General features: G+C 39.3%; 1 protein-coding gene across 1 annotated transcript in view; it reads left to right on the top strand.

Moving 5' to 3' along the window:
• Positions 1-23,573, top strand: part of TSPAN5 (tetraspanin 5) — an 83,903-nt gene that overhangs the window by 52,649 nt on the left and 7,681 nt on the right. Inside the window, exons 2-3 of the mRNA XM_074147590.1 lie at positions 11,405-11,455; positions 22,946-23,092. Of these exons, the coding sequence (XP_074003691.1) occupies positions 11,405-11,455; positions 22,946-23,092 (198 nt within the window). The remainder of the gene's footprint in view (positions 1-11,404; positions 11,456-22,945; positions 23,093-23,573) is intronic.

The following is a 23,573-nucleotide window of genomic DNA, read 5'->3' on the forward strand; positions in this document are numbered from 1 at the left end:
GTTTTTCCTTGCTCATTTAATTTTGGGGGGCTTTTTTTTTGTTTACATTTACTTCTTGAGAGTTTAGAAGTGGTTTCCAAATATACTTGCTCTTAAACAAAAGCAGGGCTGAAAGCTGGAGAAGCTATGTTAAGAGTGGTTTCCTTTCCAAATCCTTCTTTGGGAAAGCATACCATTGCCTTTCAAGTTGTCTCCTCTCCTGTGTGTTTGTCACAGTTAGTGGCTGGTAAGTGAAACTCTGACACTATTGCCTTTGGGTGAAACTTAAGCAACGTTTCCCAGATAGTACTACATAGAAAAAAATAACCTATTCTTGTGCTTTTGTGCGGCAAAATGTCTTTCTTTGCTAGCTTGGATTCTTCTCATTGGTGGTTTTAGCAGGAATTAGTCGTCTCTGGTTAACAGCTGAGATGTACCTTCTTTGCTCTATAAATGCATCATTAGAATAAACTGTTGTGTAGTGTAGAGTTACTCCTTTAGAAGATGAAGCCATTTAACCAATGTTGAGAAAACTTCCTTTTTTGTGCTTTTGCCTTTGTTTCCATCACAGGTTTGTTAGAACACACATTATTTGATCTCCTTCTATCCTTGACTTTAATTATGGTGATGAGAAGTCTGCTATCAGGGGTGGTCAGGAGGCTTTCTGAGCCCCTCAGTCTGACAGAGGTCTGCTTTATTCAGTTTGTGCCATAACTCATTGCTATTGTGAAACGTGCCCAAAGCAACACTGCTCTAACAAGATCTTGTGGGACTCTTAAATGCAGAGCTTTCCATAGTTGTGTTATCTTCCAGTTGATCAAGCCAAATGTAGCGGGTTTTGCCTGGAAGGCTGGAGTTGAGAGTCTGTGGGTTGCAGAGGTTCCTTTTGAGATTCTGTGTAAGGCAACTGTTCCATGGGAAACAGCTAAAGTTGTTTAAATCAGTTTTACTGCTAGCACTCAATTGTAAAAGCTAAGTGCTTTCTTTTCTTCTCTTCTGTAACAATGTCCAGCTGGGCATGGAAACTTACCCAGTATTCATATTTTTATGATTTAAATGGCTCCTTTGTGCTGCTATATACCTTGTGCCTCGAAACCCTTCTGGGGTCGAGCAAAAAGTAAGAAGATACTTTTCCTACCTGAGGAGGAGTTGTAGTTGCTGAACCAAGTTAAAACTATGGGTGAATGCAGAAAGTCAAACTAAATCCAGTTCTCTGTGCATGGTTGCTGTGGTTTTTTATCGTGTTTGTTGCTGGGTGGTGGTTTTCTTTGGTGTTATGTGTGGTGTGTTTTTTTTTTTTTTTAATGTGGGACCCTGTTTAGCAACTGAGCTGTGACATTGACTTTAAGATCATTCTAGTGTTTCCAAAGCTTCCACAGCCTTGACCTACTGTCCTCCTTGGTAATGACTATCTGCAAGTAAATAAGGTGGGACCTTAAAAGAGCCGCTGGGCTTTTACAGATAAGGGAGAAAATGAGATTATCTGGTTGGCACATGCACTCTCTCTTGCGAGTCATCTTCATAATACCAGAATACCTCCTTCATCCTGGAAGGAGGGGGTAGGCAAAAGCTGACTGACTGCAAGAGCACAGCTATGCAGCAGAAGGATCTTAGTGAGGTAGCGTCAGTTGCTTTTTATAGCTTTTCTCTTAGGGAGCCATCTGCATGTACTACAACTACATTTCCACATCTCTCAAAGAAATTTTCTAATCCTTGTTTTCCTGGTATGTGTTGGCAGGAGGGATCAGCTATTAGTGTTTGTGCAAACCAGAGAAGTGTAGCAGTAGGCAAAGGTAAAGGACTCATCAGGAACTATAGTTTATGGAAATAATGTAGTTCAAAGTGGCAATAAATTGTGAATAAAAGTTTGTAGTTAGCCTATGAGCATTTTGTACGATCTAGGTGATATTGCTCATACTGTTGGTCAAGCTGAAATTACACGAGAACATTAGGCTCTGTCATAGTGAACTGGAAATCTTACAATATAGTTTGGTTTCTTCAACACACTTACTCTTAAAACAAGTTTAACACCCTCAAATTAAATTGCAGCAATAGCACTGTATATATTTCCGGCAAAGGTATCAGCAGTAAAACCTCCCCAGACTGCCATATCACATTAAGCAACTGTGATTTGAAGGGGCACCTTTGCAGAAGTGAAGAGCATTTTGCCTACATGTTTTGGCAAGCCCCTGATGCCTCTTTTGAGAATGACAAATAATAGAGGTGCTTTTGATGCTGTCTGAAAACTAAAAAAAGGGTCAGCAGCCTGTTTCATTTAGACAAGCAGCTGTTTTATAGCTGGTCTTTTTTTTTCACTACCAAACTGTGGAACTTTTGTCTATGAGTAAAAGCTTCAGGTAAATAGCATTGTGAGTTGCCTCTGGTTTGTTCCACGTTGCTTTTGCTTGAAAAGAAATTGAAATAACGGTTTTGTTTGCTTTGCTCCCTGCCAAGTAGTGTTATTGAAGAAATGACAAATTGATGTCAACTCCTGCAAATTCTAATTTTATTGGACATTAGATATCTTGTAGTATAAAAATAGCTAATAAAGCATTGGTTAATTTTGACATAAGTAAAAATTTGGCTTAATTTTTTGAATAATCTTGTGTAGTCTACACTGGGACAGTAGTAGCATCTAGAGTTAGTGAGAAGCAACGTACTGCAAGACAAAATGCAAGGCTGAATGACCTTATCTGGAACAGATTTTTTTTTTTCAGGTCCACAGACGACCTGGTGCCTCTGGAAGCTGCGCTAAGAGGTCTACACAAGCATTTTTAATACACAATCTGAATTTTTTTTAGTTCTGGGCAGTTACAGTGTAGTATACAGGAAACGTTGAGGGTTGACAGTGGCTAAAATGTTTAGAGACATTTCCGTCTGTTGCAAGGCCTACAAGGTGCAAACCCATAAAGAGTTTTGTTCAGTATTTACAGAACATGTGTCTTATTTGACTTTGTACATCTGGGTTGCTGATAATAATTGTGCATGGTTATTGGAAAATAATTTGGATACCTGCCTAATTAGTGTTTTGGCTTTATTTCTTTTCCCCACATCCCTGAAAAACCAAGGTATGCACAGGCACACATACACAGAGCTGGTATGACTTTTGAGATTATGCTTTTGCTTATGTTGACAAAGTAGTACTGGTCTCTGTGCGTTCTCGGCTGCGTCTTTGTAAAGCGAAGTGTTCCTAAGCTGTCAAATAACTCTTAATAAACCTGCCACAGCCCCTCCTGTGTCCCCTTCTTTGCTCCATCCCCCCCAGTGCTTGGTGCAACGACTGTTAGAAGTGGATTTATTTTAATATTAACATATGCCATATACGCGTGTATTTGCCATTACAGAGTTTATAGTTCTGAGTCAGATTTAATCTGGGGAGAGGTGTGATAGGCTATACAGTAACATCGTATTGGGGTTAGGATTTTGGATATCTGAGCTCAGCTTCCGGCATGTTATTAAATTGTAGTGAATCACTTCATACCTTTTCAAGCTATGATTTCTTCATATATGGTACCAGTTTCTTTGTAAATGGCTTTAAATGTCTTACTGTGGGGGACCCCTAAAAAAGGACCAGGAATGAGCATCTGGTGAAGGCAAGAGGCAATAAAGCTGTTGTAGAATTTGCTGGAAAAAGTTCTGTGTGGACTTGAAGGTTCGGTGTGTGTTCACTGTTTGCCCTGTGTTCATTCTCTTTTCTGTGCTGGTTGGTTGTTTGGTGGTGTGTTTTTTGTTTTTATTTCTGTTTGTTTGGTTGTTTTTTTTTAAGTAGGAAAGCAAGATTAAACTGGTCCAAGTTTGTAAAGCTGGTGATGTTCGCTTACAGTGCCCCTCTATCCAAACTGATTCGGTCTTTTCATGCCTCCCTCATCTTCCACATGCATTTCCTTCTCTGCTAAGCAGAGAATGGATCTCTGAGTTGTAGTCCATTGAAAAGACCTGGGACGTAGCAGGGATAGAAGATTTTTGGGACTCCCTCTCCGTAGGCTACAAGCACAGCTAGGAGCTGAGACTACTTTCTGAAAAGCACATGCTGAGCATTCAGGGTATCGTGCTGTATTGACGAGCCTACCTGTTTGTGTTTCCTGGCTCTGCGCTCTTTATGTTCTCAGCTACTTCAATCAATTGTGTAGGCAATGTAGTTGCCTTGTTAGTAAGGAAAAAGACTAGCTCAGATCCTTTCTGTTAGCTGTATCAAATGCCTGAATTAGACGTTACAACTTAATTGCTTGTAGGTGAAATAAATGAGCGTTTGTATATCAGTTTCATAATAATTTCATGTATGCTCTGTTTATGGGATTTTCTTGTGTATACTGTGGTTGTGGGGTTCGTTTATTTATTTATTTATTTAAATGTATGCTTTTAATGGAGCAGTAGCTTCAGAAAAAGAGTATGAAAAAGTGTCATGGTGGGGCTGTGCCTAAATAGCTTGAAGCTCAGGTAGGGTGGTTTGGGACGAATGAGATCATTGCAGTGGCAAGAAGAGGAGAGCTGGAGGAGTCTTGCTGTCCTCTGGGATAGGAAGCTGCTAGCCCTAGGCAGCGAGACAGACCTGGAGAATGACCCATTTGCAATACTGCTTCCAGGCACTTTACTTCACCCCAGCAGAATGTTTTCTTTGCCTTCGTACTTTTTCTTACTTGCGGTTCAGAATGAGAAGCCTTATTTCTCTACGTTGTCAAATTGGCTAAGAGAAATAATAAGCCTACTGATGTAGGACGTGGGATTCAGGTTTGGATTTTTTTTCAGATATCATCTTTTCATTTTGCACTTTGCTGCTGCTTGTGGTTGAGTTTTAAGCCTGTACTGTTTTCATACACTGCTGCAGCAACACTTACATAATTTTTGGATGGTTTTAAAAATAGAAACTGACATTAGGCAGAGAAGCTGCAGTGGAGAGGGCTGAACCAGACATGGAATGGTATTGATGAAAAGAACAGGGCTGGATAGGAAAAGTAGAGGGACATGGAGCACTTAAGGTGGTTCAGGAATGAGGGCAGGGAAGAATCCCATGGAGAGACGTGTGCAGCAGGATTTCTTAGTCTTCCCATGGAGTCTTTTGGGCTCAGGGAGAGCAGAGAAAGAGAGAACAGTGAAACAATGACCAACAGATAGTGTAAAGAAGAGTAGAAGAGAACAAATAAGATCTGAGCGAGAAGAGTGTACCAAAGTTACAGTGAATGATGATGCTGTTACTTCAATTCTGTAGGCTTTTTTAATGCTTCTGTGTAGTAGTGGTGGAGTATTTGCCTTAAAGGTCTTTGATTTTTTTTTTTTTTTGTATGAGGGGAAAAAGGTACTGGTTTTAGGAAATTAGCTAGATCTCATATAAACAAAAACTTCAAACTCCCAAAAGCTTTTACTGAATAATCTTACAAAGTGACTGCTATGTATAAGTTTTGTGTGCTTTAAAAAAATCAGCTCCAAATAAAGTATTTTCTTTAGACAGCGGGACCTGAGTGTAGAGAGTCTCACTGTGAACTTGGAAAGAGTTAAATTTATTTTCTCTAGGCTTGAGGGGAGTTGTTCAAAAGTTGGAACAGGGGAAATAGGGTCTAATTCATCCTCCTTTTCTGTTTTCCAGTATATCAATTTCTGTGGACAAAAGGAGAGGGAGTTCAGTCTTTAGGGACTCTTGCTCCAAGCTGATTGGCAGTGCTTACAATTGTACCACCAAAAAGCAATAAAATAAATACATAGAACAACAGTAACAGAAAGCAGATGTCTTGCTTTTGCAATTAAAGAACTGGAGAAGGCTTTAATTTTGGGTGTGTGTATATATATATCTGTTGCTTACTTATCAGACAAAACGGAAAACCCCAAGCTGGTGAAAATGAAATATACATTAACAGCCACAGTACCTTGCTTTGAAAATTTGGGGTCATAGGGGCTTAATTTTTTATTAGAAAGCATTATGCTAAGAGTCCTGCAAGATGAAACGGGCAGCTTTTCTCATTGTGTTCTTTTGTCTGTTTTTCTACTTTGGGTGGTTCTATAAAATCAAGTCATGTCTCTGATTCAGTTGAGCAAAATGTATGGAAACTGGGATCTTTCTTTTGTGTGTGTGTGTTGTATTGGGAGGGAAAAGGTATTACTGAGACAGTTATCTGTGAAATATAGTTTAATGTTTTTTTAAAAGCTGCACATAGAATGGAAATAGATTTGACGTCTTCTATTCTATATCCAAATGTTGCTGTGAACCAAAATGGTAATTAGTCACCTACGCAGCATCTTCATTCACTGACTGTAGTACATGGAGTTTTCCTGCTGATAATGTCTCAAGGCAAACAAAAAAGGGACTTTAGGGGAATGCATTCTTTGTAAGCATTAGGATAAATATGTAAATGTGTATGTATGCTTTGAGGAATTTGCCTTTTCCATGGTCACCACATATGATTATCCACATGAAAATGAAATGCTCTAACAGTTTGTGTTGAGAATGGAAAAGTGAATGGAAGAAGGAACGGGGCAGACTTCTTGTACCTTCCTTCCTTGTGATACTGGTCCAGGCGAAAGCTGGAGAGTTGAGAGGATGTCCTATATGTTTTGTTTGAAAGAATGCCAACTGATGTATTCAAAGCATCGTACACATCCTTGACATGAAGGGAAGAAGAAAACTGTGAAACTTCATTTTAATTTCTGTTTTGGTGCCCTTTCTCTGTCAGGGCTACTAAAAAACAAGCAACAAAATCCTTTATGCTCTGACAGATGTTAAGCTCCTTTTTGCCCGGGCTTAAAAAGCAAAAAAATGATTTGGCATAAAATACTTTGAAGAAAGCAGTGACTATACTGACTTTGTGCTCAGACTCAAAGAGATTTCCGAGTACTGCAGAGGACGTGTTTAGGGAAAAATTGTTCATCTAGGTTTTTAGAGTTAGTTAGGAACTAGTCGGTGCTACTTTATATTTGTACAAAGCCCAGAAGTCCTGTGTTTTCCTGATTGTATTTCAGGATGTGAAATATTACACTTCATGTTGTCCCAATTGCTGCTGTGCTTGTCAGTAAAATACTGTACCTTGCGTTCCTGTGCTGTGCTGGTTTGAATCGCACAGAAGGAACTCTTGCTCTGTGAATAACCTACAGCATATTGCCGTGTAAGAAACACTGAAGTGCCCATAGGAATCCTCATAGTCTCCTTGCTAACACTGTGCACAGAGTTTTTGTGGCAGCTCAAAGCAAGGGCAGGTGGGAGGTTTTCACACTGCCTGAATACAGAGCTCAAAAAGAAAAAAAAAAAAAAAAAAAAACTCTTATGAGGAAGCTCTGGTTCTAAACTCTGACAATTTTGACATGCTTCTGCTTATACGTTCATATTGTTGTGGTGAAGGTGAAATTAGGTGGCTGCACTGTGGTTCCTTCTCATGCAAGTCTTTAATGTACCCACACGTGGACAAACACGTTGATGCATGTGGTCCATTAACCAAGCTTTTACTGCTTGGCCTGCGGCTGTTGTACTTTTTGTTGAAAACTGGTGCCAAGTTATCAGCTGAGATGAAAAATCCAATATGTCAAGTAACATCTGATCGCTCTACAATTAAGCTCCCCTCTCTCTCAAACTTTATCTAGCATTTGCATTAGTATTTACCCCAGCAGCCTTTAAATGAAATGCTGTGCTGTATGATTCTGTTTCCCTAGCAACAAAGAATCATTTTCCTCCATGCAGGCGAGACTGGGAGTAAGATGCGTGGGGCTTGAAACACTTACTGGTCAGTTCACTTCTGAAAACTGCATGTGAACTTTACAAGTAGGGCAACAGTACAAGTACTGCTACATGTTCTGCTTTTAAATATATATCTAATTATAGAAGAGAAACTTGAACACATTTGATGTTTGTGAATAGAAAAACTGTGGCTGAGAAAGTATTACTATGCAAGTTTTGTAAGGCTGTAACACTCCAGAGGAATATTTTCATATTCTCCTGCAAATTATGGTTTAAGGAAGAAAAGTATGAAGATCTTACAAGCTGTGCCCCAGATCTGGTGACCATTTATAGTTAGGCTAAATGGTCTTTCTAGATGTCTGTGGAGAATTGAGACTGTTTTTCTCTGTAGAGGGTTTTGTAGATAATGAGGCAAACTTCCACCTTTTTATTACTCATTGGAATAATTTAATGGATGTAAATTAAATTTTCCAGACTGAACTGAGATGATGTGTATGCCATCTCACCCTCTCTCCATGTGCTTCTGATGTGAAGAGATTTTCTTTCTGGTTTCAAGCAAGCAGAACAAGACTGTCTTGGAAACACCTGCAAAAGGGCTGCAAGATAAGCAGGATATGCGTCCTGTTTTACTTCTGGCTCTAACAGCAAAAATAGAGGGATTTTTGCTAAGCGCTTCCAACTTTTTTTTTTTTTTAGGATATGCAGAAGTTTCTTTCGTAATTGTCAAGAAAATCCAAAGTTAATCCTGGTGAGAGGTGTAAGTCTCCTCATGAACATCTGTCTCCTGCCAGTGGGGATTACTGGAAACATTCCTGTGTGTTTCATCCCCATAGCAGGCTGTGTTCGTGCAAGGGTGGGCCTTTCTAGGGCATGACTGTAGGGGTCAGGTTGGTGGTCTGCCTAGCTCAGTATTTTGCCTCAAGTAATGCAAGTGGAGTTTGTCCAAAGAAAAAGGCATTTAAGCAACAAAGCGTACATGCAGTGATCTTTTCCCGATTATGTTCTCCTAATGAGCAACAGTGTAAAAACTTCCTGAGCCAGAAGCTGTATCAAAATCACTTTTCAATAGTTATGGACCCTCCATTAATCTATCTAATCTTTTTTCTGAATGTCATTAAGCTTTTGACTTCCACAGCATTCTGTGATAAAGACTTTGTGATTCCATCCTGAATCTTTCTCCTAATGGATCTTGTCCATTGTTCTTGTTTCGTCAGCTGCTCAAAAGGCAACTGGACAGAGATTTCTGTTTTGAGATAGGGAGAGCACTGAGCAGCATGTCATTCTTTGATCCTCTTGAAAACTCTGAGAACTCACTTTCCTGGTTTTTCTTGACAAGCTTGCCAGAAGTTTGATAATCTCTTTTTTTTTTTTTTTTTTAGGTGCTTCAGCTTGGTATAGTACAATCTCATTACCCAATCTGTAAATTGAGATGAACTCGGTCTGTTTTGAGACCTGTATAGCCTACTATAAGTCACCCTTTGCAACCGTTGAAGTAATCTTACCCTTAAGTCTCAGCTTCTTATAAAGGATCAGGACACTTGACTGGATTAAATTCATAAAGCTAGCGGACCTGAGCCAGACTTGCAGCTGATGCGTATGGCTGTTAAGCTACATCTGTATGCACTGATCAAATTCTTTCATTCTAGTTTTCCACACTTATTCTGTTCAAAACCATATTGAGCTATTCACAAAACATAATGTTTTGTACCTCTCTACAAATAACAATTTGCCACTTCCAAATGCAGGTTATGGATTTTTATAATATAGCTTTTTTCCCCTCACACTTGTTCTTTCATCCTTGATGCCTTTGGCTGTGTAAGAAAAAAGGAAAGGAGCCTGTTACTACAAAAAAAAAAAAAGAACTTAACTGCATTTGTCTGAAAGTGGTTTGGAAACTTGTACAACTTTATCTCTAGTTTCAAATCATCACTGCAGTCAGAAGGATTACACACACTCTTCTGGCAAGCTTTATAACCATAGAAAAAGAGCAGTCTTGATACCAGTAAGATGACGTTTTTTGGCTCATGTGGAGCCTCTCAGGAGGCTGTACCGACATTCTTAAATCCATCTCTTGTACTTTATAGACAATTAAGGCTGCTCAAACAGGCTCTCTTGACCTGCAGTTGTGTTTTTCCACTTAAGAAAAATTTCCATTTATCTTGTATTTAATATAGCCAAGCCTATGACAGTTCCCTTTGAAGAATACTATCTTGTACTATTGTGTAAATTTACAGTCATGACTCTTCAAGTCAAAAAGGAGAGTTTCATTCCCAGTTAGTATAGATGGGCTTCTGGGTGAGCTGCGTGGGTGTATTATGCATGGTCCTTTGCTCAGCTGGCAAAGCATGTTTGGAGGAGAAAGTCACAGAGATGTGAGGGATGTTAGGGAACTTCAGGGTATTCCAGTGAGCATATTCCATTTGATATTGAGTTATGCGTTACAGATATTCTTGTAGTATAAAGTTAAAATTGCCACTTAAAAAACAGTGTGTATAAGGAAGAAGGAATCTTGCTTTCAAGCTGTTTAAGTCACTTCTGGGAAAGCTTGAGCTGATATTCCTGCCCCTTCCCACTTCTCAACAGAAAAACATTTTTGTCCTGTTTTGCAAAAGAAAAATCATTAGGATACTTAACTGTTTACACAAAACTTAAGAGAAAGCATACAATGTGCCAAAAGTAATCTGTACACTGCATTGTGGAGAAACCACAAAGAAAACCAGAGTTTGATGTTCAAGCAACATTCCATTACATGCCCTGAAACTAGAGTGAACATAGTTTTCTTTTTAGCCAGCATTAGGTGTTAAAAAACTAGAGATTGGAGAGATGAACATTTAGAGATGTGCTCAGGCACCAACTGTATGGTTTTTAAACATTTTACATGAATTGGTACTGTATCAAGCCACATATGCAGTGATGTTGGGAAACAGAGTGCTTATTGTGCCTGTTCTGCTTGTTTCACTGATCTCTAGCATGGGGTTCGTATGGAAACTCTGTAGTATTTGGAGGGAAATGATGCACTCTAAATTATTTAGTGGAGTGGAGAATGCGGGGACATAACAAAATCATAGGTATTGTTCCTTTTTCCATCATGGGGGGAAAGACACTGTCCTTAGAGTTTGGTGGTTTTGAGTCCCTTGGAGGAGAAAGGAACTGTTATTTCCTTTACAAAATACAGAAATATCCCGTCTCAGGTTACAAAATGTTGTCTTCAGGGTTGTTAAAAATTCTTACTCTTTTAGACCAGTATTATTTTTATTCTCCCCCCTGGTCCTGAATTCATAGGTTATATTATATTCAAACACTTTTCTGTGTTTCTGTGGACAACATTGCTAAAACTGATAGTACATGTCTACGTAGGACTTTCTTTTAATCACTTTCTCTCACTGGGAGAAAGCTGCGAGGACAGTTGTTTTGTGCAGGTGGTGGTAGTACAACAGTAAAATAATGTGTTCCTTGACTGTGGAGTTTTCTTTGAGTCTGACAAGCTCAAAAAGAACCTTACTTGCTTGATGCTGAGAAAGTGACACTTACTGCACCTAGTATTTCTATGAGGAACATCCCTGAATGAGCTGTGCAAGTTTTAATTTCTTCCAGTTACAATGGTTGATTTGTATAATAAACACATATTTTAAGACTCTTGGTAAGCCCCTAAAGTCCTGATAAAAATTCATTATCCAACAGAGAGGATAAGTCAAAATGCAAGTTTAAAAAAAATAATAAATCCATAAACTTTACTGCTCTGATACATTTTTATTTTTTTCCCTTTAGTTCCTTGGCATAGCATTTCTTGGGATTGGATTGTGGGCATGGAATGAAAAGGTAAGTTGAATATAGCACCAAACTCCATGTTTTTCCTTTTTCCCTTTTTCTGATGAAATATTGGAATAGTAATATGCTGCACACTTTGTGTCCACACCGTTTCTACTGAAACAAAATCATGCTTCTCTGTCAAATAAAACCTTGGCTCGGCTCACCTAGAGGAAGATCCTTGGCATCTTTCCCAAGAATGCCTTGGCAAGAAATCATGGCTGACACTTGCACATAAAATAACCATTTCAATCCATGCGTGCTCAAACTGCAGCTCAGACACTAGAACAGTCTACTGAAGGCAGTGTTGGCAGTGTCTCTCTGCCGTATGAGTCCCTAGGAATGGAGAGGGAGTCTACATGTCTCAGAGGACAGCTTCCTGAAAATAAGACTCCTCAGCTTTGTTGCCTTAACATAGCATGCTAATTGCTGTTCCTCTTAAACAACAAGAGGGGAAAAAAAAAACAAAAGAACAACCAAAAGAAAATGAACCCCCAAACCCAAGCCAAACCAGAGACAGAATAACTATTGTTTTTTTTTCTTGTGCAAATAAAACTGTCAGTTGGAACTCTCTGTTGCAAGGCTATAAAAACTTGGAAAAGGAAAGAAAGGGGGCTGGGGAAAGAAAAAGCATTTGTGAACCAGAGCCTAATTTTTAGTTTGCTTGCTGCAGAACCTAGGAAGAAGATAAAATATCAAGCCGTAATATACAAAACAAGTCAGTATGTGTTGGGTTACTGGATTAAGAGTTTGGCTCGCTAAAAGACAACAGCTAAAATTAAAGCCAGAGTTTCCTTTTCTTCTTTGTTTAAAAGATTGAAAATAATAAAACTTGGCCGATAACAATGGTGATATGATATTCAGTTACATAATGATTTTTTTCTTCTTTTAATGGAAAACACTAAGTTACAAATTGATGTTCACTTAAGGCATAATTGCTGCTTGCAGCAGAACAAATAATGCATTGGAAGCATTTGAGTCTTGCTACTTAAAAATTCAGAACAAATTTTGCTGGTTCGGAAGTGAGTTGTTAACTTGAGATTCTTATTGCTCAGTGCATGTGCCTTGGATGTAGATAATTACAAATTGTAATGGGATATTATTTAACTCACACCACATACACACATATATATATATATGTATATTTACATACTATATGATGCTCATGTTGGATGGTTTGAATAGGCTTGAAAAGAGGTGCTGTGATCTTTTTTTTTTCGTTCAGCAAAGATGTAACAGCAAGTTTTATTTAATATGCTGAGCTTGCAGAGGTTATACCTATATCTAAGCCCCAAAGAAGAACTTTATATTGGGAGTAGCTTTCTAGAAGAGATTTTAACTTTTTTTTTAATCATTTCAGTAGATAACACAAATGATTCCTCTTTAGAATGAATGAGCAGGTAAAGGGAAAACAGCAATAGTCCAGTGTTTGAAATCTAAAACGTACCAGTTCTACAGCTAGAGGGTGTTCTGGCAGAATAATGGTTTGTTAGGTTTTACGTATTTTCTATATGGGAAAGCACACCCTCCCCTTCTTAGGAAAAATGCATTCAATTCATAATTGCTAATAGCCAGAAGCCAAAGCTCATGTTCTTACTAGAGATTAGGACATCCGTTATAAAGTCATCTTAAGCCATTTTTAACCAGGTCCTGAAAGTGGGAGAAAATGCTGTGTTGTTTTTAAGACAAGCAAACAAAACTACCTTGAGCAGTTTAATATGCATTAGCTCAGGCTCCATATATGGTAGGTTTTTCTGTAGAAATTAATAAACAAAATACTGTCTATTGTTTTAAAGCACAGGTCTTTCCTTGAAAATAAGCATCTCCCCAGCTTCTCTAACTGTTGTGTCCTGTGGTGCTTAGTGTGGACTGTTTCAGTTCACGGTTGCATCAACTAAAGGGTAGTATAGGTATAGCTGAATTGCAGAGCTCTTGAGCACAGGCAGGCTTGATTTTTGTACCAGGAATTATGGAAAGATGGATTTGTGTCAAGCCAATTTGAGACCTTTCTTTCACTCAGCTCTCTAGAGGACAGGCAATGGCCAGAACCTGCAGTCAGCAAGATAAAGCTCCAGATACTCAATAGACCCCATGCAACTTAGTGGGGGGCAGATCAGTTACATCCCAGACAGAGTTGTTCTTGCTACAGCTGGGAGTTGGAGGTGAAGGCCATGTAAGTGAAGCCTAAGACTTGAGAGAGCTGTAACTTAACTGAAAAGCGGTTCTCTAGCTAAACTGCTTTTTGCTTAAGGCTAGCCTGGATATCTCGTAGGCATTATGGGCTGTTTTAATGGTGTATTGTAAGGCAGCAAAACAGCTTTTCAGAGAAGGATATAGGGGTCCTGGTGTACACAAAGTCAAATGTGAGCCGGTACTATGCCCCTGCAACAAAGAAGGCTAACTGTGTCCTGGGCTGTACTAAGAGTGTCGCCAGTAGGTTGAGGGAGGGGATTCTTCCCCACTGTGCACTGGTGAGGCCACACCTAGGCCACTTCTGGGCTCCCCAGTACAAGAGAGACACTGATATACTGGAGAGTCTAGCAAAGGGCTGTCTAGATGATTAAGGGACTGGAGCATCTCCCCTACAAGCAAGGGCTGAGAAAGCAGAGAAGAGCAGGCTTGAGGGTATTTTTTGTTTATAACTCTAACTATAGAATGGTTAGAGTTGGAAGGGACCTTAAAGATCACTGAGTTCCAACCCCCCTGCCATTGGCAGGGACACCTCCACTAGACCAGGTTGCTCAAAGCCCCATCCAGCCTGGCCTTAAACACTTCCAGGGATGGGGCATCCACAACTTCCCTGGGCAACCTGTTCCAGTGCTTCACCACCCTCACAGTAAAGAATTTCCTCCTAATATCTAATCTAAATCTCCCCTCTTCCAATTTAAAACCATTACCCCTTGTCCTGTCACTACACTTCCTGATATGACATACGTGATATCATGATATACATGCAGGGAGATGTGAAGAGGATGGAGCCAGGCTCTTTTCAGTGCTGCCCAGTGACAGAGGCAATGAGCACAAACTGAAACACAGAAGTTCCCTCTGAACATCAGGAAACACTTTTTTTTACTGTGAGGGTGCCCGAGCACTGGCACAGTTCGCCACGAGATGATGTGGAGTCTCCCTCTTTGGAGATATTCAAAAGCAGTCTGGACATGGTCCTAGGCAGCCAGCTCTATGTGGCCAAATGATCTCCAGAGGTCCCTTCCAACTTCAGCCATTCTGTGAAAAATGCTGCTGTCCCAATGAACAAAGTCTTTGTCAAAGTTGAACTTGGTGCTGCTATTGTATAATCTGTAAACATAAATTTGTAAGGTTTTTGGCAGGATTGGATCTTCAGAAGGACTCCTCTACTGTAAACTGATTTGGTGGTGGGGAAGATTTTGATTTACTTCTGCCTTGCATTGTGTGGCTTTATATCCAGCTGTGTTGTTTTATAACCCAGCCATCAACTTGTATATGCTTTTGCTGCTTCACAGAATCTTTTGAAGAGAAAAAGATTGTGTGCCAGGCCACATGAAAAATTTAGGATGTAAAGAAATAATCCAAATTTTACAGAAGTCTTGTTTGCTGCCACGCTGAAAAGTTTGGGGTGGATTTGTGGGTTTGATGGCTAGTTTATCTTTTTTTGCGAAGTTGGCTTGAATTTTCCCTTTTAAACTTTGTTTTAAAGAAGAAAAAAAGCACACTACAGTCTCGTGACCTTCCTTACAGGCTTTGCAGGGAGGCAAAAGAGCTCATTTGTCAAATAGGCAATAGAATTGGCTTGACAGCCAGTCAGCCAGCCCTAAACAAAAACTGGGCAATTAGCATTCTGAGTCATGAACCTGAAAGAGAGCTGGGGGGCAGGGTGGGGGCAATAAACGCAGAGGATAAATAAAGCTATCTATACATGGATGCACTATATAGCTCACAATCTCTCAGTGTTTCCAGGCATGCTAGACTTGGGCTTGTACCATAAAAATGTTCATCCATGGCAGCTGATTTCACCCCCCACCCCTCTGCAACATGACATGAACATTGTTAACACATAAAGAACCTGTACTAAGAGCAAGCAACTTATGCGACCTTTGCTCAGCAGCAGGGGAAAAACACTTATATTTCACTGACTTTTTTTAACCACTTCAAGCCATTTCTTCTATTGACTTTTTAAAAATAAACTAGACTTGTACAAAATGTGTATTTCCCTCCTTGGTTGTGTATATATAACATGGTCTTAAGGCTCATTGGAAGTGTTCATGTTAATGATGTCACTAGGTATTTGGGGAAAATAACTTTCCTGGTTCTCTCCTTAGCTGCAGCAGATTTATGTTCAAGGGAGGGAGACTAAGTGATGAATTGCTGTTATGTCTTCTTGGACCATATAAGACTGACTGTGGAGAGGGAGCTTGTAGAAGGAAAACATTGAGGCTTTGGGGTACACTTTAAGTAGGAGGTTGCAAAGGTAGAGATACTGAAGTGGGGAAAAAGAATCTGCAGATCCCTGCAAAATCTGTTGATTAAACTTAGTTCATATGTAAGATTGACTGAATTGAAGAGGGAGGAGTGTGCATAAGTTTGGTTTCTATGCTTTTCTTGTTAAATCAGTGTAACTAGAAGACACTCCAACTCAGAAGTTGTGCACAATTTGGAGTGCCAATATGGTACCTCTGTGTGCCAGCACAGTATTCTTAGTGAGCAGAAGTTCTAAATCTGGATCTCAAGTTTTAAGCTAGACTTTTACATGTTGATATAAGGTGATTTAAGCCTGCCTTGCTGCTCTGGGACAGGCTAAACTCCCAACATAGAAACAGTCACAATTTGTCAGACCGAGTCTGTCTCACCCTGCCCTGAAATGAAAATTACAGTTGTTTTCAGGAGAAAATTCTCACTTACTGTCCCAGTGAGTGGCAGACATTGAGAAGGAGCGATACACTAGTCACTCCATAATAGTTGTGCATACATGTCTATAATGTAGTTCTTCTAAAGACAATTTCTGACAAAGAAATTTGTGCGTATCTTGTGGGTCCTTATACCCAAAGCATGTATCTTCTAAGCCATGTCTCCATGTTTGTATTTTACAGGACTGGGTAGGAGACAGAGGGATACTAATATGCGCTATTATATTTAATTTAAATTTCAGTATGTAAAGATGCATTATCTAAACAGGCTTTTAAGTCATTTTACTAGCGTTCTAACACTCGGTAACCATTAATCCTGAAAAAATGTAAAAAATCTGTATCTTGCATGTATTTATGCCAGTTATTCACCTATTGAACCCTTCTTTCTCATGACAAGAAAGCTAGCCTAGTTCTTCACTAAACACTTGGAAAATAAAGTTCTGCTGCTATTGCTGTTTGCTGTGGGAAATGCAAAACCAACAAAAATCAAGGAAATAAGATTTGTAAACATCCCCCGCCTAGTTTCTTGCTTGCAGAGACAAAATTCTGGAATGGAATTAATTTGGCATGTTTCAATGACTATTGTTCTCTTTTCCATGCTCATTCAGATGCACAGCATGGAGAAACTGCATGGATTTTATGACTAACAAAGTAGAGACACATATTTTTCCATTTTAAAATCATGTATTTGGAAATACTTTTATTTCCCATCACCCCCATGTGTTCCTGTTTGCCAGTGATTTTTAAGTCCTGCAGACAAGGTTGTGGAAAGGCTAATCCTCCATTTGCAAAGAAGAAATGTTTCAGAAGATCTTGTATTGCTGAATCTTTTTCTGACCATCTGCTTTTTTTTTTTTTTTTGTTCTCCCAGTAATGGGATTCTGCCGCAGAGAGGATTTTTTCCCATCTTAGATGAAATGGGGAAAAAAATAGCTGATTTCTCCCTATTATTCTGGTGTTGGTTTCTTCTTTTTACTTTTTAATGGCCCTCTGGGATGTTGTTTGTCATGGGGACTGTTGTGTTGAGTCCTTTTCTTTTACATGCATTCCCATGCGCTAGATTCCCTATACTTTCAAAGTGTACGGCTTCTTTATTCATGAGGATGATGATTCTCCTAAGTTTTCTCTGACTCTAGATGCCTTGAATTTTCATTACTGGGCCAGCTTTTCAAAATTGCTGCTGTCTAGAGTGTTTTCACTTGGAGCCGTTCTCTTTGCCCTGCAGTATGCTACTATGCATGTGAAATCAGCCGTTCCAGAGGGAAGCAGTGGTCTAGCAAACTCCTGGAAACATTTCTGAGACCTGAATGTGGCAATGGATTCTCTACACTAACTACAAGCACAGATGGTCTGGAAATCTTGCTAGCTTGTTAATGTGCTTGTGACTCCTTTTGGTTTGGCCTCATTAGGAACCAGGACCACAATCAGATTGTGTAGGTGTGCCAACACTGAGGCACTGCTCCAACCAGTATGTCTGTGTTGGGAGCCATACATTCTGGGGAAATTAAAGTAACTTTCTGTGTTCAGCATGCAAAAGCTATGTCTGCCAAATGCAAGTAGTGTGGACCAATAGGAGAGGAAATGGACCCTTTAAGTGGGCTCCTGGATCTGACCTGAAATGCTACTGTAGATGTGCACCAAAGGTGGGACCTGGGATCAGAGATCTGTCTCTGGAAAGTAGTACAAATTGTCCTGATGATCTTAAAGAGTACAAGTTGGAGAAGGGGTGAGGAGTGCATCCTTATTGGTTTTCTAAGTGAATGTTGCTTCCTTATTCTTTATTGATGGGATAAAGGCAAACAACTGTACAGTTATAATATCCAGATGGGCCTTCTTGAGTTACTGTCTCCAGAAGCGGTGGTTTTCCTTTGCTGCCTTCTCCCTTGAGCTGTGTGTGAGATCCAGCTTGTAGGGTGGAGGGCTCTGGCCATGACAAAAAACCAGCATGACAACAGAGGATCTGTCACTGGCTTCAGGGAGCTCTCAGACTATTTTTCTGCCTGTGCTCACGTACCATAAGGAGAAGACTCCAGTTTTGCAGGAGCTTCTGGTGGGCCTGGCTTGGTTGTCTTGTGTTTCTTGGTGTGGCGGAAGGCAGCAACAATCATTCCCCTACCCCTTTGTTGGAGAGAAGAACAAGTCCTACTGTTTCACTTGACTTCCTCTGCTGAATTTGGGGTGGGGTAGGAATATGAGGTCAGTCTGTCCTGTTCCATGCCTACATCATTGTATCTTAGTGATTGAAGTGAAGTACATTTCAGAAATAAATTAACTTTTTCTCATAACTTCACCATTATTGATTTTAGTTCAATTATAGATGATACTTTTGTTGCTTTACTACCATAAACAAATTTTTACTATTGGTGGATTTAAAGGTCAAATAATAACCCAGGCACTGTAATGTACAGCAGGCAAGGGTGGGGGAACAGAGCAAACAGATGAGCTGGAGATCAGCCAGGGAACACGTCCTGCTGGCTCTCCTTGGGGGCCTACACCAGAGCCCTGGATTGGCGCCGTTGTGAGAGGAAAAGTCTTAGAGTATGTAGCTTTGCACAAATGAAGCGTTTACTGCCAAATAAAGATTACACACATGCCTAAATGACAAAGAAAGTGATGTGCATGTGTACACCAGAAAAATACTTCCAAAATAAGAATATGGGTTTAGGGAAAATACTAGTTTCCTCCTTTCAAATGCTAAAGCATCAGTAGTACTCGGTACTATTTAACAGTAGAGGTTGGAGTGGACTACTGCAGTAGTGTTGCTAAGAAAAATATGCATTTTTAGAAAGCCTGAATTTAAAGGATTTACAGGTGCTTTGTTTAGGTCTTGCATTAATGCAAGAGATCAGTTGGCAAACAGTCACCATGTATTCTGTGACCAACTGGTCAGCCTAAGGATTCAGAGTGTGTCACTGAAGGAAACAGTGTTAGAATATGAGATTCCTGGTCCTCTGCTCAAGCATCTCTAGGAACATTCCCTTCTGCTTTTGGCTAAAGATGGGATGAAGACAGAATTGGACACTACCAGGCGTTTGCACATCTTGCCAAAATTTCCCCCAGAGTAGCCATTACAGCCAAAAATGCTGAATATTGTGGTAGTAGGCATTATAGAAACTTGTGGTGTATAGGAAAAGTATGTGCCTATAGGACTCTACATTTAATTCTTCTTCACAGTATAAAATGAGATAATATTCCCCCATTGTTGCCCAGCTGCTTGAAACAAAATATGCTTTTCTTTAAAGTATTGCACTGCTGTCTCTTCAGAGAGCTTATTTGTAAGTGTCCAGAAAAAAACAAGATTAGAAAACCGTATGTCAGCAGTAAGCAGCAATCTTCTATCAGACTATCTCTGTACATCTCTAGTTGTAACCGCAGAGCATTGCCTGTGTTTGTCATTCCTGCTGCTAGCTACTGTTTTATTGCCAAAGCCTCTCTGAAGATTGTATATCCTGAGATGTCTCTCTAGAATACTGATAACTTGGGACTCGTATGCAGAGAGCACACAGAGTACAAACAAGAATTATGCAGTATGTGCTTTGTGCTGTCAGGATGTATTATTTGGGGTTTATCCAAGCTAGGCTTATGATTGCCATATGTGGACTAGCTAAAGATGCACATAAAGGTGCTTTCCAAGGACAGCAAACAATGGCAGATAAAGCTTGTGTTGCTCCCTTTCAGTACATTTCTGATCACAGCTACCCTGAGGATTTGGAGTCTGGAGGAGACCAAAGATTAGATGAGTGACTTTCGCTGGGTGATTGGCCAACATGTGGCATGCCAGAGTGCTAAGAATCTGGCCGTGCTAGAAAATCAGGCAAGGTGGGAAAGGACACGATCAGAAAGGCAATATAGAACTGATTCACTAAATTTTATTGTCATTGACTTTAATAGCAGTGTGACAAAATGCAAAATAGTTTATTTCTTCTTACTAGCACTACTTTATATTATGATTAGCTTCTCTAAGAGCAGTGTTCAAAAATGTGAGCTGAATTTCACTTGGATTTCTTCTTTCATTTGAATTTTACTACTTTCCAATGGAAAGAACTTGATTAAACATAGTAATTTGCTGAGGGTTTTTTGTTTGTTTGTTTGGCTGTTGTGTGTGTGTTTTTGTTGTTTGTTTTTTTGTTTTTTTTTTTTTTTTTTTTAAAGAAAGACACTCTTTGTCTTATGAAGAGAGACTTAAATGACTGTTCATCCTTCTTGGAATTTTTTTTGAAGTAAAATAATTATAAGACAAAGGCAACATTCTTTCTCCAGTGTCTGTTTTCTCACACTACTACACTATAGTCTGTTAATTCCAAAATCAGCTAATATTATAAGAAATGAGTAGTAGTGTTTGTTTTAAGGCAAAATTTCTTCTCATCCTACAATAACTATATAGGCACAGAGGGAAAACATAGAAAAGAATTAAAAACTTTGTGAAGTTGCTTTAGCAGTCATCTTCCCTTGGGGCAGAGCTCGTGTTTCCTGACTTGGGTATGGCCAAGGCCGTGACTTTTTCAAAGGTTTGTGTGTTATTGGATTATACAGTTTATTTTGCTTGTCATTCTTAGCCAGAAAGTTGTCTTTGGTTTCTTTTCTATGACAAATGTAATGAAGCAAAAGTAGTGTAAAACTTTTTGCACAAGTTGATGTAAGTGTTAATGACAAATAAGTGCTTGTTTCAGCCTGGCTTGTACCATCTCCTCACCAGTTAGTTAGAAAAAGGGATGTGCCAACTGTTCTGCTTTGATAGCAATACTGACTCTAAGCAGTGTTGTGTTGTCTCATGCCTTACCTCTATTTTTGTTATTAGTAACAATAAAACTAGTGCTATATGTAATGTAGGATGAAAGTGATTAATGTGATGTTTATTTTTTAATATTTTTTTTTTTAATCTCTCTCTGTCAGGCAATAGCCTTCTGTAGTAGGGGAGAGAGGAATTCAGTTTGAGAATATCATTCATGCTGTTGGTTTATTGTTTGTACTTTAGGATTGGGTTATAGTCAGGTATTTCTTTCCCTTTTATCATGCTGGCCTTTTCCAAGGCTCCTTGCTGTGTGCATTGGAAAAATTCGCATGCGAATTTTATCCAGTCTATTGTTGTCTGCAGAATTGAAAAGCTTTCAGTACTGTCTTCATTTACTATTTGCTCAATGTCAGTTTTGCTTGGGAAACTGTGGAGGTGGTTGCAGACTGTGGCGTACTGTACTAGATATATTGGTTACATGACTATTTATACGTTCTGGGGGTCTAAACTGAGTATAGATATTAAAAAAAAAAAATAAAAATCACAGTCTAAAGCCACAGTTGTGATCAGTCATCTATGGACTTTTGGAAATGAGGTTATGATAACTTCCTTCAAAATTACTGCTGTTTTGGTACTATTTCGAAGAAGCAAAGAGGATGTGATCCAGGAAAAGGAAAGGGATGAAGAACTTATTAATTCTGCAAATAAGGAGCTGTAGAGGTAAAGGTCTATATTGTTGCTTCTCAAGCCACAGCTTCATTCAGGAGTTAATAGGGAAAGAGTAGTCCAAAGCACTCAGCCTGGGTTCAGGCTTCTTTGAGGAAACATGGGGAAATCTCTGCCACAGCAGTGAGCTTTTCATTGACCTAGAGCACTGGGGAGGTGAATGAAGAAATAGTGATACTTCAGCTTTTTTGCTGCCAAAAGCATTTAGGAAACTGTAACTGTTCCTTTGCGAACTCACTGGAGTAAGGAAGACTTTGTACTTGCTTCTTGATATGACCCATCTGTTCAACATCAGGCAAACTCTGGTTAAAATGTATTCAAAAAAAATAACATAGTTCCTTGGGATTACTGGCGTCACAACCCAAGCTCTACTTCTAAGGGGGCCATGGCATTACAACCAGGCTGTGCTGACTATCATATCTAAAACGCAGCATATGTGGTTAGTGCAAACCATCTCCCAAGACAAGTCCTTGAAGTGCCTTATGTCATAGTAAGAGTCTTAACATTATTTCCAAATTTTTCCTGCTAACTGATTAGTCAGTAACTGTATTTCTTTGTATAATGAGTTTTTGGCACTGTAGATGTCTGAAGTTGAATTGGCCAGGTATATAGTTTGTCAATTCTCATGTTTCATAGGTGTAAAATTCATTGTTACAAGATTCTGGAACCTAGGAGCTCACTTCTAATTTTCGTCAGTTGTTGTAAATACTGAGAATAAATGGTAAATTCAAAGTGGTGTTCTTGCTATTGACTTCTTTTTCTATCATAGCATGTGTAACTGTTTGCTTATATAAACAATGTATATGATAGCTAAAATGGGTAATAAGATTGAGTTAAGTTTTGTTCAAATATCTATTTGGACTTTCTGGCAGACTAATTCTCATAGCTACAGAAGCAGCAAAATGCACTCTGGGCTTCTAGCAGAGGACTCTAGAAGCACATTTTGTTCATTCCACATGTTGATTCAGAAATATTGTACATACTCAGCCTTTTTAATCTCTTTTTGAATGCGAAGATTTTCTTAATTGTATTTTATTGCTGTACTGCAGAACATTTTTTTTTCTGTAGTCTTCTACCTTTTTAAAAAGAAAAATGCAAGCAGAATTTGTACAACTGAAAGCTGAACGTATTTGTTATCCCTTGGCATTGTTTCTTTCCCAGGGAGTGCTGTCCAATATCTCCTCCATCACCGACCTGGGAGGCTTTGACCCAGTTTGGCTCTTCCTAGTGGTGGGAGGAGTTATGTTCATTTTGGGATTTGCAGGATGCATTGGAGCTTTGCGAGAAAATACCTTTCTTCTCAAATTTGTAAGTAGCCTTTGCAGCTGTGGCATTCATCAGTTACAGAGCATAAGTCATGTTCTCTGTTCCTGCTTAGCTGTGTAAAGATTTTAAAATGTCTTTTGGGGAGCGGAAGGTGTTATCAGATATGAGAGTACTGTTCTGTGAATTGCTTTTGCCTAACTGTTAACACTTTACAGCTCTTCAGTCTCTGTTGCTGTTTTTTTTTTTAAGGATCGAAATTATTCATGGTAAGAATCATAATATGGAACTACTGCTTTTTCATGTGGAATAAGGATATTTCATAAGGAATGTAGGTACACCACTGACTGTGACCTGTGTGATTTCTGCTGTGCAAGTGCCCCTCATGGTACAGAGGAGATAGGACTGTTATGAGGGGTTGCTTGCTGATATTCTCAGTTCTGTACTGTTTCGCTGATTTGAAAAGGCTTCATTGCTTACTCTAAGTGCTGGGCCAGAGAGGGGGAAAGGGAGGATAGGTAAAGAA

This window comes from Numenius arquata, chromosome 5 (genome assembly GCF_964106895.1).
Source record: "Numenius arquata chromosome 5, bNumArq3.hap1.1, whole genome shotgun sequence".
NCBI classification, from domain to species: Eukaryota; Metazoa; Chordata; class Aves; order Charadriiformes; family Scolopacidae; genus Numenius; species Numenius arquata.